This window comes from Pangasianodon hypophthalmus, chromosome 7 (genome assembly GCF_027358585.1).
Source record: "Pangasianodon hypophthalmus isolate fPanHyp1 chromosome 7, fPanHyp1.pri, whole genome shotgun sequence".
Lineage (NCBI taxonomy): Eukaryota > Metazoa > Chordata > Actinopteri > Siluriformes > Pangasiidae > Pangasianodon > Pangasianodon hypophthalmus.
The window spans coordinates 10,924,433-10,944,537 of record NC_069716.1 but is presented as its reverse complement, the minus strand read 5'-3'; the positions used below and the strand labels follow the sequence as shown (position 1 = coordinate 10,944,537).

Sequence of the window (20,105 nt, the reverse complement as noted above, 5' to 3'; positions counted from 1 at the left end):
TACACCGATCAGCCATAAGATTAAAGGTGACTGACAGATGAAGTGAATAACATTATCTCATTACACTGGCACCTTTCAAGGCATAAGCAAGTGAACAGTCAGTTTTTGAAGTTGTGTTGGAAGCAGGAAAAATGGGCTAGCATAAGGGTCTGAGTGACTTTGACAAGGGCCAAATTGTGATGGCTAGATGACAGGTCTTGTTGGGTGTTCCCGGTATGCAGTGGTTAGTACCTACCAAAAGTGGTCCAAGGAAGGAGCATCGAGCTCCTGTGGGATGTGCTGGACAAACAAATCCGATCCATGGAGGCCCCACCTCGCAACTTACGGGACTTAAAGGTTCTGCTGCTAATGTCTTGGTGCCAGATACGACAGCACACCTTCAGAAGTCTTATAGGCATTTTAGTGTTATGACTGATCAGTGTGTCTGTGTGTATATATATATATACACACACACACACACACACACACATATATATATATATATATATATATATATATATATATATATATATCTATATATATATATATATATATATACATACAGTGTGTGTGTGTGTGTGTGTGTGTGTATTATATATATATATATATATATATATATATATATATATATATATATATATACACATACACACACACTATACTTATGTCAGTGTGATTTTTTCAATAAATTTATCACAAATCTGGTTTTTGCTTTGTCATTATGGGGTATGGAGTGTAGACTGAAGTGGGGAAAAAAAGCCTTTTAGCATAATGTTGCAACATAGAATGTGAAAAAAAAATGAAGCGGTCTCAATACTTTGTGAATGCACTGTATATACACTCACCATCCACTTAATTACCTGTATTACCTGCACATTCATGCAGTTATCTAATCAACCAATCATGTGGCAGCAGCGCATGCAAAAAATCATTCAGATACAGGTCAAGACCTTCAGTTGATTTTCACATCAAACATAAGAATGAAGAAAAAGTGTGATATCTGTGACATTTGATCGTGGCATGGATGTTGGTACCAGAAGGGCTGGTTTGATGGTATTTTGATTGGTATTTCAGGAATTGCTAAGCTGAGAATTTCACACACACAAAAAAAAAAAAAAACGCTGAGTTAGCAACAGTTCTTTGGGTGGAAACACCTTGATGATAAGAAAGATCAGAGAAAAATGGTGAGATTGTTTTGAACTGCCAGGAAAGATATAGTAACTCGAATAATCACTCTTTACAACTCTGGTGAGCAGAAAAGCATCTCAGCATGCACAAAACATCAAACCTTGAGGTGGATGAGCTACAACAGCGGAACATCGGGTTCCACTCCTCTCAGCCAAGAACAGGAATCTGAGGCTATCATGGGCACACCCTCACCCAAACTGGACAGTTGAAGATTAGGGAAAAAAAACTGTTCTTTTTTCCAATCTTCAACTGTCCAGTTTTGGTGAGTCTGTGCCCATTATCAGAGTTTCCGGTGGGAATTTTTGGATGCCGGTCACGATATCCTGGAACAATTCAGTTTACCGGACAAATGAGTATAATTCCAGTCATACTACTACCAGTCATAATTCCGATCATACATACTACTAATTATTACTACTGCAAGAAAACCCTGAAATTTTGGTCTATACAAGAATGACAGCCTCAAGTAAAACTGATGTTTAATTAACATTTGTTGCATACAGTCATCGTTTACTCAACATAAATAAAATAGTCAACAGGCTGTGAACGCAACGCATATTCTCAAATGTACGACATTTCTGTTTATTTGCAGCTGGACCAGGATCATGTCTCCATGATCCTAAGGAACATTTCTCCAGCATGTTCCTTAATGTCTCAATTAGGCTGATCAGAATTGCCTGCTTTTAGGAAGAACCCTCAAACAATTTCCCATGATAAGCTGTGTTAGTATTAGTTAGCTATGGTGTGTACTTTGCTAGCTGTCTATTTTTGGATATTAAAGAGAACTGGGAACCATTTGGCAAACTACATGAATCCCATTTAATTCCTTTTCCTTGCTAGAAAACAGCAGTTCCACACCAGTGACAAGACGAATTAGAGGCTAGCAATAGGTGGTGATACAGCCCTCAGTGGCATTTGCACTGCAGTGGCATTCTGCCATTATATCTCAGTATTATTGCTAGTATAATACCTCTTGTACTATCTTGCCTTTTTGCACATTACTGACTCTTCTCTTTATGTCATTTGAATTGTAATTAGTCACTTGCCATTTTACCTCATATCACTGTATACTGCACATTCCCCCTTTTCTCTGTGTCACTTGCAATGAGCTAGTCTAGCTCAGTGCACTGGGGGGGCATCATGTCTGTTACCAAGGTCAAAGCCACTGAGATCACATTTTTCCCCATTATGATGTTTGATGTGAACATTAACTGAAGCTATTGATATGTATGCGCATTTATGCGTTGCCCTGCTGCCACATGATTGGCTGATTGGATAATTACATGAATGGGTAGGGGTCCTGATAAGTGGCCGATGAGTGTATATCTTTAATACTTTTGTGTCAGTTTGTAATGTGTCTTTATTCATCCATTGTGTTCTTAACTGTGAATCCACTTTTTAGTCTTTATTCATTTTTCAAATGCTATGATATGGTCTGTGTTGTCAACGTATTACTAGATTATAGAGGATTGCATAAATAATGGTTGTATTTCATATCATAGAAAATGATATGGCACATTGTGTTAGATTCTTATGTTGTTAGGTCTCTGTATGTACTTTGGGAGGATCCATTTATTGATTTTTTACTATTATATTTCAAATTTAGCCCTGTGCTTTCTGCTTGTGCTCCTAGGTTGTTCTGGGTATTCAGTGTGAGCTACAGAGACAACTAAGATCCTTCATCTCCTTAGAAAGGTTACCGATGTCTCAGTCCATTGGCTGCCTCCACCAACGTTTGGCCCAGACGCCTCTCTTCTCGACCCTCCCCACCATCTTTGGCAAGGGCATAAAATTCTCCATAATGAATGGGGTTGCTTTGGCTAACATCATTGGTGTTGCCAGTGAGGATAGTCGGCGCTTGGCCACTGTTATCCATGGTGCTGTCTACCTAGAGGGCCTACGCTACACCGTGGATGGGCGAGACACGCACCACTTCGTCAAGCTTGGGCAACTGGAGGAGGACCTTATTGTGATGAGTGGTGCTGGGGGACGTGTCCTGGAGAATGGCGTCAACGTGACAGTGACACAGATGACATCAATGGCTGGTGGCAGGACCAGGCGCCTGGCGGACATCCAGCTCCAGTCGGGGGCGCTAGGCCTGAATGTGCGCTATGGCGTCTCAGCTAGTGAGGCCAGGGAACATGTGTTGGAGCTGGCAAGGGAGAGAGCAGTGCAGCAAGCATGGGCACACGAACAGAGCAGGCTTCTCTGTAGTGAAGGTGGCAGCCGAACATGGACCGAAGCTGAGAAGCAGCAACTGCTTTCTAGTGGAAAAGTGTCTGGCTATGATGGCTATTTTGTACTGTCAGTAGAACAGCATCCTGAGCTAGCCGACAGTGCTAACAACATTCATTTCATGAGGCAAAGCGAAATAGGCCAAAGGTAACGGTGGTACAAATGATGCCTTCTGGTCCTTTCACCAAAGACTGCCTCTTTCTAGATTAATCAGACTCTTTATATTATTACATAAAACGAGATTTGCCAGAAGCAAACCTCATCCGCCTTTAATTGTGACAAAATGATGGTATTTTATTATTTTTCTGGGTGGAGATTCTACGTGGGACAAGCATTTTTTTTTCCCTCACCGTGGCTTAGCTTTTTGTATGTGAAGATAATCTTTTTTTCTCCTAAGTATAGTATTTTTTCTTACTGCCTCCTCATATTTATGAACCTGTAATGATAAAAGAAGAAGACGACACAGAATCAGTATTGCATTATCCTTGTATTATTTTGGTTGTTATATTACATAGAACACCTCAACATAGAGTTTACATTTTGTGCAAAAGAGGCCTTGTAAACGAATTATGATATGAAAGAATGAGGTGACAAAAGAACATGTCACAGAGAAATCCCTTCTGAATAGGACTTCAGATTAGGCGTGTTTAAAAAAAAATAAAAAAATACTGTCATGAAACAGATATTGTACATATGCATTGAAAATGTAGGTGCTTTAAAGAAAGTACTAAAACTTTTAAAATATGTTGTTATCCATAATGAAGTGTTAATATGACTAGAATTTTTTTTAATTATATATGATGTGGACATATCTAACCTGGAAATCAGAGTATAATGAGTTTAAGATAACTTATTAAAGCTATTATGTGTATATTACTGTATTATTATACCTCATTTATTCAAACATTTCTCTTTTTTCCTCCAGTTACCACTAATTGTGAAGAATGACACCTACTGCAGAGTGTTTTACACAAGGCTGTAGTGATAATAGTTTAGCTCAACAGTGGAAGATTACAACCCACATCTACTACTGATGAAACATTTAAATCTGCAGGATGTAATTTTTTTCCCACCCTCTCTAGTAGTAAACACTGATAGTATTGCAAGCTACATATGGAAGAACATTTTCTAATTTTCTCATTGTGATGTGCTGCATCCTCCACCATGCTGATTAATTTGATGGTGGCAAGTAATTCACATTCAATTAGACTTTATGTCCCAAGCCCATTCTATGCACAAAATAGCATTGCTAAATAGCGCTGACACCGTAACTGTGACTAGCATACTGTTTTAGAATAGTAAAATGTGGGGCACGCCCCAGTTATTTGTGAATCTGAAGGTAACTAAATCTGCAGTTATTTGTCCCCTTGGATTTACAGAAGTATGTTGTGAATAAAAACTTAATAGCTTGTATCAGTTGATTAGCTTACCTGATATTACCAAGTTTGAAATGCATAACGTTCAGAGCAAGACACACCTCTTTAGCCATTAGCTGGCTAACAGTAGCATGCTAGCTAAAAAAAAGTGCAGCAAATTAAGACACAGATTCAGAAAATAAAGGCTACATTTACCTTATCCTCACCCCATATTACTGTCTTTGAAAGACAAAATACAGAGGAAAGAAACATTAAAATCACCCTTTAGTGCTGCTAAGTCAAAGTCTGCTCAGGCCACATCAGCTTTTTTGTGAGACCAGCATTGTTATGTGTGTGTGTGTGTGTATACAATCAGGTCCATAAGTATTTGGACAGTGACACAATTTTCATAATTTTGCCTCTGTTTACCACCTCTGTTTGCCTCTGTATGAAATGAAGCAATCAAGAAGTGATTGAAGTGTAACTTTCAGCTTTAAGTCAAGGGGTTTAACAAAAATATTGCATTAACCATTTAGGAATTACAGCACTTTTTTACAGAGTACCTCCATTTTCACAGGCTCAAAAGTAACTATCCATCCATCCATCCTCTGCACTGCTTATCCTACACAGGGTCACGGGGGAGCATGGAGCCTATCGCAGGGGATTCGGGGCACAAACCCACACACACACTCATTCACCCACTATGGACAATTTGCAAACGCCGGGTCATCCTACAATGCATGTCTTTGGGCTGGGGGAGGAAACCGCTGAAGCACCGGGAGACCATGCAAACTCCACACACAGAGGCGGAGGTGGGAATTGAGCCGCCAACCCCCAAGAGGTTGCTAACATTTGACTGAATCTGAGCAGAAGATATAGCTCTATATGCTTCATCCTGCTACTTCTATCAGCAGTCAAATCATCAATAAACCCCAGTGACCCAGTTCCATTGGCAGCCATACATGCCCATGCCGTAACACTGCCTCCACATGTTTGACACATGATGTGGTATGCTTTGGATCATGAGCTGTTCCTTTCCTTCTCAATAGTATTTTCTTCCCATCATTCTGGTACAATTTAATCTTGCATCAGAACTGTTCAGGCTTTTTTTTTAGATGTTTTCCTGCAAAGTCTAATATGGTCTTTCTGTTCTTGAGTGTTACCAGTGGTTTGCATCTTGAAGTAAATGATACACCTACCTCCTCCAGAGTGTTCTTGACTTGGTTAGATGTTGTGAAGGGGTTTTTCTTCAAAAAGGAAAGAATTCTGCAATCATCCAATTTATCTTCCAAGATATCTATCCAAGTTTTCTTCCGTGGTCTTCCAGGCCTTTTGGTCTTTCTGAGCTCACCAGTGCATTCCTTCTTTTTAAGAATGTACTAAATTGTTGATTTGGCCACTCAAAACGTTTCTTACGTCTCTCTGATAGGTCTGTTTTGTTTTTTCAGCCTAATGATGGCCTCCTTCACTTGCATCATCTCTTTGGGCCGCATATTGCGAGTTCCCAGGAACAGCCTCCATTATACGCAACTCCTCAGTAAGAACGTGACCTGTAGCTATCTAGCGTTAGGTAGTTACTTGATGTAGATTTTAGGTGAGCTACGCAGGTTTGTTAACACAATATATATTGGGCATGGTAACTACCTAGTAAGCTAAGCCTTGTTAAATTCTTAGTTCGTAAGCCAACTTCACTGATATGACAGTTAGCTAATTACCTGAGATGACTTGTTCCTGAGGAGCTCCTCAGACCAATTATTGCTCCTAATTGTCTGTAACCACAAGCATCTGTTGGCTTGGATACATGTCCGATTCAGCAGTGTGCCGTAAAAATGAGCATGTTTACAAACACTTTTCCAATTCTGGCACCCAACAGCACAAGACATTTTCAAAAACAAATTTAGAGCTGCTATTAAAAATCACTATAGACTCATGCTATGTTTCCGCAACAAGGAGGCGCAGCTGATGTCAGAGTGACATGTCTTACTCAGGGATCTGTGATATTGGACTCTTTCACTTTGAGCTGGCCTTTGATATGTGTGTGTACAAATTTCCCCCCAAGTCACTTGACTGTGAGTTATTACAAGTATTTACAAGTTTGTCAGGGTGACTCATCAGCTTAGGAACATCTGATTATATATTTTTTTCTTCCCTGACTTAATAATCGTTTTTTTTTTTTGTTTTGTTTTTTTTTTTAACAATTTTCATTTTTAAAATGGTGCTCACTGTAGTTTTAACACATTCATCCCTCAGAGAAACACCTCCTGGACCGCTGTAAGCCTGAGATTAAAATTAAATGTCAATTGAATGGCACATTTTTTAATGCAGTACGAAAATATACAAGAAGAAATGAATCACTGCAGGAGGAAATGAATGACACAGTTATGTGGGTATGAGACAGCCCACCCGCGCCTCACAGAGTTCTTTCATGTGGTCCCAATACACTGACTGCCGAATTCTTAATTTACATACTTTCTATTTGCATAACACCTATTTACGAGTTTTCATATTTGGTGAAGTTATTTGTTGGTACGTAACTGTAGTAACTGGTGTCTAGCTCTAGAGAAGAGACCATTGCTCTGAGACAAGCCTCCAAGCCCCCTTAGCCCAAATGAAGTCAATCAGCCAAAACATGTTTGCTTCTTTAATTTTGTACTGAAGATCTGAGGGTAATGTAGATTAGGCTAGCCAGATGGGCTAACTTGTCAAAGTGTATATTGGTGTGTATATATATATATATATATATATATATATACATACAGTGCTGCTTGAAAGTTTGTGAACCCCTTTAACTGTTCAGAGTTTTCTGTTGTTTTACCATGATTTTCTTATTTTATCATCACCTGCTTTTTATAAATTAAATGTCAGATGTATGTTGATCAATTGCATATGTTTGTTTAGAGGGAATTTTGTGAGTAGCCAAAAAACTACATGAAAGATTGAATTATTGTATGTGCAAAGTAAGTGAAGCCCCAGCTGCATTGGTAAAGTCAAGTGGGTAACAGATTCAGAAACACATTTGGGTGCTTAATTAATCAGTTAAGCAGACCAATCAAATTAGACATCATTAGGAAAATGGTTGGGCAACACTGATTAAAAGAGAGAGGACACCAATCAAACCACTGTAGTGCCAAGGAGTCAAACAATGCCAAGAGGAAAGGAGATATCCGAGGACATCAGGAAGAAGGTGGTGACAGCCCATCAGTCTGGGGAAGGCTATAAGACCATCTCCAAGAGATTCCAACTCCACCCATTCACTGTAAGACAAATCATCTACAAATGGAGGGCATTCAACATGACCACAACTCTGCCTAGAAGTGGACGCCCATCAAAACTATCATCAAGAAGCACCGGAAAAATAATAAATGAGGTAAAGGCCAACCCACACATCACCTCCTCCCAACAGTGAAGCATGGTGGTGGAAATGTGAAGGTCTGGGGCTGCTTTTCTGCCTCCGGGCCAGGGCGACTCCATATTATTCAGGGAAACTTGAATTTTCAGACCTATCAACAAATTCTTGAAGAGAATCTCCTGCCATCAGTCAGAGAGCTGAAGCTGGGCCGAAAATGGGTGATGCAACAAAACAACGACCCTAAGCATTCAAGCAAATCCACCAAGGAATGGCTTAAAAGAAAGAAGGTTCACACTGTTGATTGGCCTAGTCAAAGTCCGGATCTCAATCCAATTGAAATGTTGTGGCTAGACCTGAAGCGGGCGGTACATGCCAGATGTCCTTCCAACCTCTCTCAGCTGACTGAGTTGGCAAAAATCCCCAAAGACAGATGTGAGAGACTGGTCAGTGGTTACAGAAGACGTTTGGTTGAAGTAATGGCTGCAAAAGGAGGTGCCGCAAGCTACTAAATAAAAGGCTTCACATACTTCTGCACAAGTAAAATTTCTAGTTTTTGTGAGATTAACCCCTTTTGTTCAATAAATAATGACAATATATCCCTTTTATTTGTTTGTGTCCATCATCTGCTTCACAAATTGGGTTTTGGATGTACATTTGATTAGGTTGTTCTATTTTTTTTTTCACAAAACCTGATCATGTCTGGAGGGTTCAGGTAGTCCAGAAGTATTTGGACAATGACAGTTTTTATGATTTTGCCTTTATACACCACCACAATGGATTTGAAATAAAACAATCAAGACTTTCAGCTTTATTTTAAGAGGTTCCACAAAAATATGGCATTTACCATTTAGGAATTATAGCCATTTTAAGCAAAGTACTTCCATTTTCGGGGGCTCAAAAGTATTTGGACAATTGACTGACAAGTTGTTATTTAACCAGGTGCGGTCCATTCCCTTGTTACTTCAAGACAAATGAAGTAGATAAAGGTCTGGAGTTGATATCAGGTATTGAGTTGAGCTGTTCGACTGGAGCTACCAATATGAAGTCCAAGGAGATCTCAGTGTAAGTGAAGGAGGCCATCATTAGGCTGTAAAATCAACATAAATCTATCATAAAAACCTTAGGTGTGGCCAAATCAACAGTTGGGTACATTATTAAAAAGAAAGAAAGCACTGGTGAGCTCAACAACATCGAAAGGCCTGGAAGACCACGTAAGACAACTAAAGTGGATAATTGCAGAATCCTTTCCTTGGTGAAGAAAAACCTCTTCCCAACATCAACAGAAGTCAAGAATACTCTGGAGAAGGTAGGACATATCATTGTCAAAATCTACGTAAATATGTAAATACAGAGGTCTTACAACAAGGTGGAAACCACTGGTAACATTCAAGAACAGGAAAGCCAGATGAGACTTTGCCAGAAAACATCTAAAAAAGCCTCCCATGTTCTGGAATAAGATTCTTTGGACTGATGAAACCAAGATTAACTTGTACCAGAATGATGGGAAGAGAAAAGTATGGCGAAAGAAAGGAACAGCTCATGATCCAAAGTATACCACATCATGTGTCAAACATGGTGGAGGCAGTGTTATGCTCACTGGTGTTTATTGATGATGTGACTGCTGACAGAACTAGCAAGATGAATTCTGAGGTGGTTAGGGCTATACTCTCTTCTCGCATTCAGCCAAATGCTACAAAACTGATAGGACGCCGCTTCACAGTGCAGGAGGATAATGACCTTAAACATACTGTGAATGCAACTCGACTTTTTGAAGGCAAAGAAAGGGAATATTCTTAAATGGCCAAGTCAGTCACCTGATCTCAACCCAGTAGAGAATGCTGTTCACTTATTAAAGACAAGACTGAAGGCAGGAAGACCCACAAACAAGCAGAGACTGAAGGTGGCTGCAGTGAAGGCCTGTTTCCAGGGAGGAAACTCAGAATTTGAGTTTTAAGAACATGGACCCCAGACTTCAGGCAGTCATTGACTGCAAAGGATTTCCATCCAAGTATTAAAATTATATTTACAATTATGTCAGTTTGTCCAAATACCTTTGAGCCCCTGAAAATGGAGGTACTTTGTTGAAAATGGCTGTTTCATTTCAACAGGCATTCTTAAAAGCTATCTGAAAAACCGATCAGCCATAACATTATGACCACCTGCCTAATATTGTGTTGGTCCCCCTTTTGCTGCCAAAACAGCCCTGACCCGTCGAGGCATGGACTCCACTAGATCCCTGAAGGTGTGCTGTGGTGTCTGCCACAAAGACATTAACAGCAGATCCTTTAAGTCCTGTAAGTTGCGAGGTGGGGCCTCCATGGATCGGACTTGATGGCCAGCACACCCCACAGATGTTCGATTGGATTGAGATCTGGGGAATTTGGAGGCCAAGTCAACACCTTGAACTCTTCGTCATGTTCCTCGACCCAGTCCTGAACAATTTTTAGTTTAGTGTGGCAGGGCGCGTTATCCTGCCGAAAGAGGTCACTTCCATTAGGGAATACCGTTGCCATGAAGGGGTGTACCTGGTCTGTAACATTGTTTATGTAGGTGGTATGTGTCAAAATAGCATCCACATGAATGCCAGGACCCAAGTTTTCCCAGCAGAACATTGCCCAGAGCATCACACTGCCTCTGCCTGCTTGTGTTCTTCCCATAGTGCATGCTGGTACCATCTCTTCCCCAGGTAAACGATGCACATGCACCCGGCCTTCCACATGATTTAAAAGAAAATTTGATTTATCAGACCAGGCCATTTTCTTCCATTGCTCCGTGGTCCAGTTGTGATGCTCACCTGCCCACTGTAGGCACTTTTGGCAGTGGACAGAGGTCAGCATGGGCAGTCTGACAGGTCTGTGGCTACACAGCCCCATACGCAGCAAGCTGCGATGCACTGTGTGTTCTGACACCTTTCTATCATAGCCAGCATTAACCTTTTCAGCAATTTGTGCTACAGTAGTTCTTCTGTGGGATCAGACCAGACGGACTAGCCTTCACTCCCCACACGCTTCGCTGAGCCTTGGGCACCCATGACCCTGTCGCTAGTTCACCAGTTGTCCTTCCTTCGACCACTTTTGGCAGGTACTAACCACTGCATACCGGGACCACAACACAAGGCCTGTCTTTTTAAAGGTGCTCTGACCCAGTCATCTAGCCATCACAATTTGGCCGTTGTCAAAGTCTCTCTAATCCTTAAGCTTGCCCATTTTTCCTGTTTCCAACACATCAACTTCGAGAACCGACTGGTCGCTTGCTGCCTAATATATCTCAACCATTGACAGGTTCTACTGTAATGAGATAATCAATATGGTTCACTTCACCTGTCAGTGATCATAATGTTATGGCTGATCGGTGTACATATATATACAGCCACCGATCAGCCATAACATTAAAACCATCTGCCTAATATTGTGTAGATCTCCTTGTGCTGCCAAAACATGACCCAACGAGGCATGGCCTTCACAAGACCTCTGAAGGTGTGCTGGTATCTGGCTCCAAGACATTAGCAGCTGATCCAAAGTTTCCCAGCAGAACATTGCCCAGGGCATCACACTGCCTCCGCTGTCTTGCCTTCTTCCCATAGCGCATCCTGGTACCATCTCTTCCCATCTCTTCCCAGGTAAGCGACGTGCACACACCCAGCTGTCCACATTATGTAAAAGAAAATGTCATCAGACCAGGCCACCTTCTTCTATTGCTCCATGGTCCAGTTCTGATGCTCACATGCCCACTTTAGGTGCTTTCGTGGTGGATATGGGTCTGCATGGGCACTCTGACCGGTCTGCAGATATGCAGCCCCATACGCAACAACCTGCTATGCACTGTGTGTTCTGAAGCCTTTTTATCATATCCAGCATTAATTTTTTCAGCAATTTGTGCTACAGTAGCTGTTCTATGGGATCAGACCAGACAGGCTAGAATTCGCCTTTGCCACCATGACCCTGTTGCCAGTTCATCAGTTGTCCTTCCTTGAACCACTTTTGGGTGGGTACTAACCACTGCATACTGGGAACACCCCACAAGGCCTGCCATTTGGGAGATGCTCTGACCCAGTCGTCTAGCCATCACAATTTGCCCCTTGTTAAAGCCCATTTTTCCTGCTTCCAACACATCAACTTCGAGAACTGACTGTTCACTTACTTCCTAACATATCCAACCCTTTGTCAGGTGCCACTGTAATGAGATAATCAATGTTATTCACTTCACCTCTCAGTGGTTTTAATGTATTTAAAACAGATGTACCAGGTATTACGTATATAACTAATCATCTGAGTATCAGATGAAAGAGCAAAACCTCTCAGCTTATCTTTTATCTACCATCAGGACATAGCTCTTACTGTGATGTATGCTGTCCCTTCACTGGAACTAAGGGGCCCAGACCTGTTCCAGCATGACATTGCCCCTGTGCACAACTTGAAGTCCAGAAAGACATTGTTTGCCAAATTTGAAGTGGAAGAATTTGAGTGGCCTGCACAGAGCCCTGACCTCAACCCCACTGAATACCTTTGGGATGAATTGGAACGCTGGCTGCTCCCCAGGCCTCCTCACTCTTGCCTAATGGTTATGGTCAAGTTTCCAGAAACTTTTGGTTATTTAATATAGTTTCATATCAAATCTGTGCATTGTGTTCTCCAACCAAGACATAGACCAGGCAAGCAGAGGGCTCAAATCACTCATTCTTGTTCAATATTTAAATAAGAAATATGAAATGCAAAAATAGAGAGAAACCCACCAATACCTCCCATTAGGCAATACCAACTATCATGAGTTCAACAACAACTCAACTGGGTTACAAAATTCAGTAATGAGCATAAATTGCCTGACTATCATTTGTCATATAAACTGGATTCCCATCAAATCAGAGAACAATTAAATATCTTACCTTTCTGTAAAGCTGCTTTGTGACAATGTCCATTGTTAAAAGCGCTATACAAATAAAATTGAATTGAATTGTTCAGTAAGAACAAAGCAAAAACATCATTAGCCCTGAATCCTTTTTCCACTAATAGTATAATATCAGACTCTTTAACTCTCTCACTCCTGATTGACTGTGGCTTCTGCAAATCTCATGTACCCAGACTTCCTTTGTACCTGACATATCTGTTTGACTGTGACAGCACTGTCTATGAATTACTATTACAGGATTGTCTGTCTCAATAATCTTTTTTTCTTTCATTTTTAACAAAAAACATGCACTGTAGCTTAAATGCATGCTTGGAATGTTCTTGCTTTGGGTACTTCATAATGAGTGGCCTATCATTGTACTAATAGTGTTTTGTTTTACTGTGTAATTTTAAGACATGTTACATAATTACTTTGTTTCCACATTGACAAGAAGCTGATCAAGTACCTTAATATATTATTTGTGGTCAATAATGCATTCCCATGACAGAAGTGAAAAACCTTAATGTGCTAGAAAACAGTTTGCTTTTTTACTTACTGTATGGCAAGATTTTTTCATTTGGTTTTTAACCTTTAATTCAGCAAGGCTTTCAAGATCTGTTTTACTTGTCTCACCTCTGAAGCCACTGATGGCTATATGTAAATGCCAGAAGCCATGAATATCCATGAGGATGAGAAATAATTGAAAATGGGCCATTTTGATTCCATGCAATAAGGCTGATTTCAGCCCTGAGCACTGACACCAGCAGAGAATTGAGAGTGCTGTTGCTAGGAGACAATGTGCTCTTCCTGTGGAGCTTGTCTGGTTTGTGCAGACTGATGCAAAGCCATGTGCTCAAAATCATAAGTCTGTATGTACTCATGTATGCACAGTCAATTTTTTTCTCCATGAAAACACCTTCTAATCAGATGCATTTTAAAAACATCTTCAGAGAACATATGCAAGATAAGACCAGGAATAGATGTTTGTCTACAAAGATGCACAGCAAGTTTCACTCAGCTTGAAGTTAGTATTTATTTTGCATTTTTATTGCATTTATAGACAAAATTTTAGGTTTCACTTACTATAGTCAAATAGAAGGAACATATTAAGGGGTGCATATAGAATGAATAACACCTACTGTACAATCACCAATCACAAATGATCTACTGTCCTGTTTTTTAGACAAATGCCCAACATAAAATATATACATATCTGGGTATGGATTTATAGCCTTTTATAATAAAGAGTATAACAGAAAAAATTATGGAGTCCAAATCCAAATGCAAATCCATAATAATAATAATAATAATAATAGTAGTAATAATAATAATAATAAAAATAATAATAATAATTGATATTAATAATAATAATAATTAATAATAATAATAATAATAATTATTATTATTATTATTATTATTATTATGAAAAATCATAATGAGTGTCAATATGTTTCAGTTTCTTCTTCCATGCTCCTTATGCCGAGGGGTTTATTTGGGATGTATTCGGGCTGTTATAATGATTCTGAACAGTCACAGGGTAGAGTAGGGGAATGGCAATGCCTTGGTCTGGTTTCTCAAAAGCACTTATCAAATTCTTCACTTTACGAAACAAGCGTTTCTGTTGACCGGGTGCTGTCTGCAAAATCACAGATAGAAAGCATTATTACTTTGGACTTATTAATGCTGGCTATTTGTCAAAAAAAAAAAAAAAAACTAGTAATCTCAGCAGAATCTAACACTTACGCATTTGTAAAAATGTCACTCAGTGCATACCAATATATTCCCTGAACTACTTCTTGCTTGTTGAATTACTGTCTTTCTTATACTACTTCATTTCCCTTTTTTAGGGAGTTATCTAAGCTCAGATTCAGGCCGCCACAACATATGCCGCTGCACACAATAGAAACTATGTTTTTGTTTTTTTGTTTTTTTACTTGAAGTAACAATTTTCATAAAGGGCTAAATAATGTATTTTTTCCTGTGATATTTTCTACAGGAAATGGGATCCAGCTGTTGCTGACTACTGATCATAAAATTAAGCATCCCATATCTAAGATGATACATATTACTACTAAAAAATGTTTATTTTATGATTGTAACTTTATGACTTCTATCATATTTATACTTTTATCACAAGTCTTCAAAGACCCTTTAACTGTAGAAAATTTCAGGTTGTCAAAAGTTTCTCTTTTTGCTAGAAAACAATTCCAACAATTATTTATCATATTTTATAGAAGCTGCATTGGCATCTGTACAGTAAAAAAAAAGTAGTTCAATGGAAAGAATATCTGCTCTTCTTTTTGTAGGCAGCTGGTTTAATCCCAAATTCCGAAAAACACAACATACATTTGTGCACTCCAAGGAAGCTATGAGGTTTTAGTGCTGACCTTTATGTATTTATGTCTGTGTTTATTTGTTGCTCCTTTGTTTTGTTAATCTCAATATATTCCAAGTACTTCAGTTGATGTGAAAAGTGAGACTGATTTACCAAATAGATACAAATTTGCACATTAGAATATTGTGAATTCTTAGAAATAGAATTAATTCACAGCTCAGCCGATACACTGGGTCAATTTACTGGGTCAACATGGTCCACATGCACGCATTATCCATGATCAGTTTCTGTTTACAGCTTTGAATCTAAATTGTTTTTGTCATGTTAATATATTCTTCCATTATTTACTAGGATGCAGTTGCAACCAGTTGTAGTGATTCTTATAAAATTAAAAGCCAGTTTGTGAGGTGCAGTTTCTGAACAGAACACTTTAAGCATGTAAAATGATTTAATCCCAGCCTAAAATTTTTAATTCCTGCCCTTATTTTTAATTCAAATTACAATACTATCTACTTCATAAATATTTTGGATTGCTTCTAAAAGAAGAAATTTTTTAATTTTATTTATTTATACAATATTTTTCCCCACCAAACATCTGGCTTTGCTCTGACATGCTTTTATATATTACCACTACAGAAACATTTTTAATTGCTAATAGGTCAAATCTTTTAATTTACAACAAACACATGCAAAGTAATGAGTTGAAACATGCAAACAGGTCATCATACACACGAGAGATTTTCATGAAAAAAACTTTAGACATGTCTCACCTCTGCTGCCCAGGAGCCTGCATTATTTTGCTGTAAGCGATATGTGTAGACATAGCCATTGCACCTGTCAATGCATTGTCAAATCAAACTCAAATCAGCATACTTTAACATGACACTGGATATGTATATATGTGTGTATATATATATATATATATATATATATATATATATATATATATATATATATATATATATAATTTATATATTTGTATGTGTATATATATATATATATATATATATATATATATATATAATATATATATATATATATATATATATAATTTATATATTTGTATGTATATATATATATATATATATATATATATATATATATATATATATATATATATAAAATATATATAAATACACACACACGCACACACACAAAATCTGTAATTGTTTTATGTGCATATATGTAGCTACGTGATCCAAATTTCAAGAAGTATGCATAGAGAGAAGTATGCCATTACCATGAATTCCCCAATACACTTTCATTTAAGGAAATGGGGGAAAAAGGCTCATATTTATTAACTTACAGGACACAAAGGCAGTAAGCACCAGGGACGCTTTCGCTGTCTCGGATTAAGTAGCTGCCATCCCTGCCCGCCTCACCCAGGCGCCTCTCGCACATCTCTCGGCTGATGGCCCCATGATAAACAGACAGCGATTCCATTGTGCCGCTTGTTGCGGTTCTCTGCCTTATCTCAGTAGTACCAAGAGGTAGTGGTTCCTTCTACGGGAAATGACGTGAAAGGCAGGAAATCACATCAAAAGACAAAACATGTTTTCCGCAAGAAATGTTTGTGCAAGTGAGGAAAATGTCAGTTAAACAGTTTGGGTGTGGACTTGAGGTGAGATAAAGCACACTTTGTTTCAGTAAAGGTGACATTTGTGCAAAATGTTTTCAGGATTTACTACAAGTGTTATTTATACATAAGAAACAAGGACAGGTTGTGCATATTCTACCTTGAATATATCATGATTTTGAATATTATCATTGCCATTATTGATAGTTGGAAAGCTTTTGTATAATGCATTGCAATATTATGGTACATGTTTTAATTTTGCAATGTGTACTGCTGTCTGCAGTTGTATATACATTTCTTAGAATGTAGACCAGAATAGGAAGGAAGGCCACTATGCTTTCAAAGTAAAAAGAATACTATTTTGACCCTTTCTGTAAGTTACCAAATCTTGTATAATTGATTTGGTGTTTAAAGAATAACAAAAGAACCAACACATGCTTTTGGGAAGTATTTATTGAAATAAATTTTAGAAAAGTCTATGAAACTAAGTTGAGTTCGATCAGGTGTCTGTCCAGATGTTGTGGCTAGATTTGTGATTGTTTGGGAGATGTCTTTTGGGACATGGGTTTCAAAAATCAAACAAGAATTTTAAAAAAAAATTCATTTTCAATAATGTAAGCCACACAGATCTCAGCATGGAAAATTGACACATTTATTTCATTTGAGAAACAGATTTCAATTATTTATTTATTTATTTTTTTTTAGAAATGCCAAGTTTCATCTGAGGCCTTAATATAAAAAGACATCTTTTAAAAATGTGATGCCCTTGGGAATAATATAATGATTATAATGAATAAATAATCTGTTTTTGATATCTAAAACAGCTTATCATGACATGATTTTTGTTACTTTTGAACTAATGTGAATTAAATGATAAATTTGAAGTAAATGAACAGGGGATAAGTCAGAACCATTTCATAATATTTATTTTTAAGTTCTGGCAGCGTGAATTAAAAAATTTGTTCAGAGGAAAAAATTTTGCTCTACGTGGCATCTCAGGCTCTGAGAACTCAAGATTTGGACCACAAACATCCAACCATTGAGGACAAGGAGACATGTTTCCTTGCTTGTCAATTCAGAAAGCTTCCCGACTTGCATTAGCATTGAGGTGTTCTAGCCTAGTAAGTGAATACGAATGTTTTGAGGTGTGAATTTGGAGAGAACACGGGAGCGAGGGACTGTATTTCTTTGGGCTTTGAAAGAGCATCAACTAATTTGTTACCTATACATTTAAAGTTGATTTAGAAGGTTAATCAAGTGATACTGAGCTTACAGCTGGGAGAGTACTGCTTTAACCATATCCATATGAAAAAAGCCAGATGCAAATGGCTGTCATGTTTTATCTGGTTTTACATTGTTCATGGATGCAATCCCACTGCTTTTTACTGATGAATGCTGAATTATTATGAATAACCCATAGTCCCTTATACTGAAGATAATCTTTAAAAAAAAAAAAAAAAAACTCTCTGTTGCACTTTTAATACATCAGAAAGCAAATAAAATATTTTTGAAACCAAACAATAAATTAAAAAAATAAATAAATGAATAAATACATTTTTAGAAATTTGTTTGTAGTAAAAGAAAAATAAATGCTGAACCATTTCTCCTTCTCTCTACTGCGCTGATATTACCGAGCACATCTGCTTCTCAAAACCATGTGCAATGGAGGACACAATAACCCAATTAATATAAAATGTCTCCCTCTGATGGTTGCTTAAAAAAATGTTTCCAGGGATTTCCCTTGCTATAGATTGGTTGTTTTTACAAGTTGTGTTTTATAAAAATATCTCTTTTTTATATTTTCACACTGTACAAAAAACATTTGGAGAATGTAAATCTATCTATAAGACTACTTATATATAGCAATATATAAGAAGCAATAACAATATAATTACCAGGCATCTTTTTTTATTTAAAGAAAACAGAACTGACAAAACTATGGAGAAAGTGGTCTGAAAATTATACCATCTGCTGTGCCTTAATTTCAGAGAAATTTAAACTTTCAGTGAGAAAATTTGCTATTACAAATAAATTATTTTAAAAAATGTCCAAAAGAAGTATATGAATTATCAATTATCAGTTCACTTAGTAACTTTCTGATCACTTTCCTCCCTGTGTCAAAATTAAATGTTCAGGAAGAAAACAGAAGGCATGTTTTGACTAATTTTATTTAGCAATTAAATGCCAGAGAATGTTATCACCTCTGACCTTGGTTTGTTCTGTCACATACTGAGACCCAACATACTGAGATACAAGGAAAAAGAAATACAACACATTCACAGACAGTCTAAGCATAAACCTGTAAAGAAGAATATGATGCATTCATAATTCAGGGGTTCTGAATCAACCTGTACTATCAGTGAGTTAACAGAAGGTACCAGTGATGTGTTGGACAGTTTTCACCACCCTTTGCAGGACTTTTCTTTCAGACACTGTGAAGCTGCAGTACCACATTGTGAATGTTGTTCAGGATGCTCTCAACGGTGCAGTGATAGAAACTTGTTAAGATCTTGGGAGACAGATGAACTTTCTTCGGTCTTCTTAGGAAGTAAAGACACTGTTGCATCTTTCTAACCAGAATTGAAATACTATGGTGCCAGGACAGATCTTTAGAGATGTGGACACCCAGGAACTTGAATCTGAAGACATGATCTACTTCAGTCCCATTGATGTAGATGGGAGAGTGTCTGCTGCTTTTAGATTTCTGGAAGTCCACAGTGAGCTCGTTGGACTCCTTGGCATTGAGATTAAGATTCAGCTTTATTGTCATTGTGCAGAGTATGAGTACAGCCAATGAAATGCAGTCTTCACATATCCCAGCTTGCTAAGAAGCTGGGGTTAGAGCGCAGGGTAAGCCATGATACAGTGCCCCTGGAGCAGATGTGGTTAAGGGCCTTGCTCAAGTGCCCAACTGCAGCAGCTTGACAGTGCTGGGGCTTGAAACCCTGACCTTCCAATCAGTAACCCAGAGCCTTAACCGTTCAGCCACCACTGCCCCCAAGGTTAAGGTTGTTGGTGGAACACCATGCTGCTAGACTTTGGATCGCCTCCCTGTAGGCCGACTCATCATTGTTCTAATGTGACCTTCCACCGTGGTATCATCTGCATACTTCAAGATGATGTTGGAGTTATTCAGAGGCACACAGTGATGTGTGAACAGGGAGTAGAGCAGCAGACTCAGCACACAACCCTGTGGGACACCAG

At 38.3% G+C, this 20,105-nt stretch overlaps 2 protein-coding genes across 3 annotated transcripts in view; one reads left to right on the top strand and one right to left on the bottom strand.

Moving 5' to 3' along the window:
* Nucleotides 1-4,273, top strand: part of LOC113542771 (teneurin-1) — a 141,488-nt gene extending 137,215 nt beyond the window's left edge. For both annotated transcript variants that reach the window (XM_026940521.3, XM_026940520.3), the window contains one exon: nt 2,801-4,273. In XM_026940521.3, the coding sequence (XP_026796322.3) occupies nt 2,801-3,553 (753 nt within the window). In that variant the 3' untranslated portion in view covers nt 3,554-4,273. The remainder of the gene's footprint in view (nt 1-2,800) is intronic.
* A 9,731-nt stretch (nt 4,274-14,004) lies between these two features.
* Nucleotides 14,005-16,805, bottom strand: sh2d1ab (SH2 domain containing 1A duplicate b). The gene is made up of 3 exons (XM_026940355.3): nt 16,632-16,805; nt 16,096-16,159; nt 14,005-14,626 (listed from the first exon to the last, which is right to left on the bottom strand). The coding sequence occupies exons 1-3, from the start codon at nt 16,766-16,768 to the stop codon at nt 14,465-14,467; spliced, it is 363 nt and encodes a 120-aa protein (XP_026796156.1). The 5' UTR covers nt 16,769-16,805; the 3' UTR covers nt 14,005-14,464.
* Between the last annotated feature and the right edge of the window lie 3,300 nt (nt 16,806-20,105).

Coding starts and splice junctions, on each gene's coding strand:
- sh2d1ab (XM_026940355.3), bottom strand. CDS start 16,768: ATGGAATCGCTGTCTGTTTATCATGGGGCCATCAGCCGAGAGATGTGC. Junction 16,160..16,631: donor GCTTACTGCCTTTGTGTCCT/GTAAGTTAATAA, acceptor ATGCATTGACAG/GTGCAATGGCTATGTCTACA. Junction 14,627..16,095: donor CAGGCTCCTGGGCAGCAGAG/GTGAGACATGTC, acceptor GTGATTTTGCAG/ACAGCACCCGGTCAACAGAA.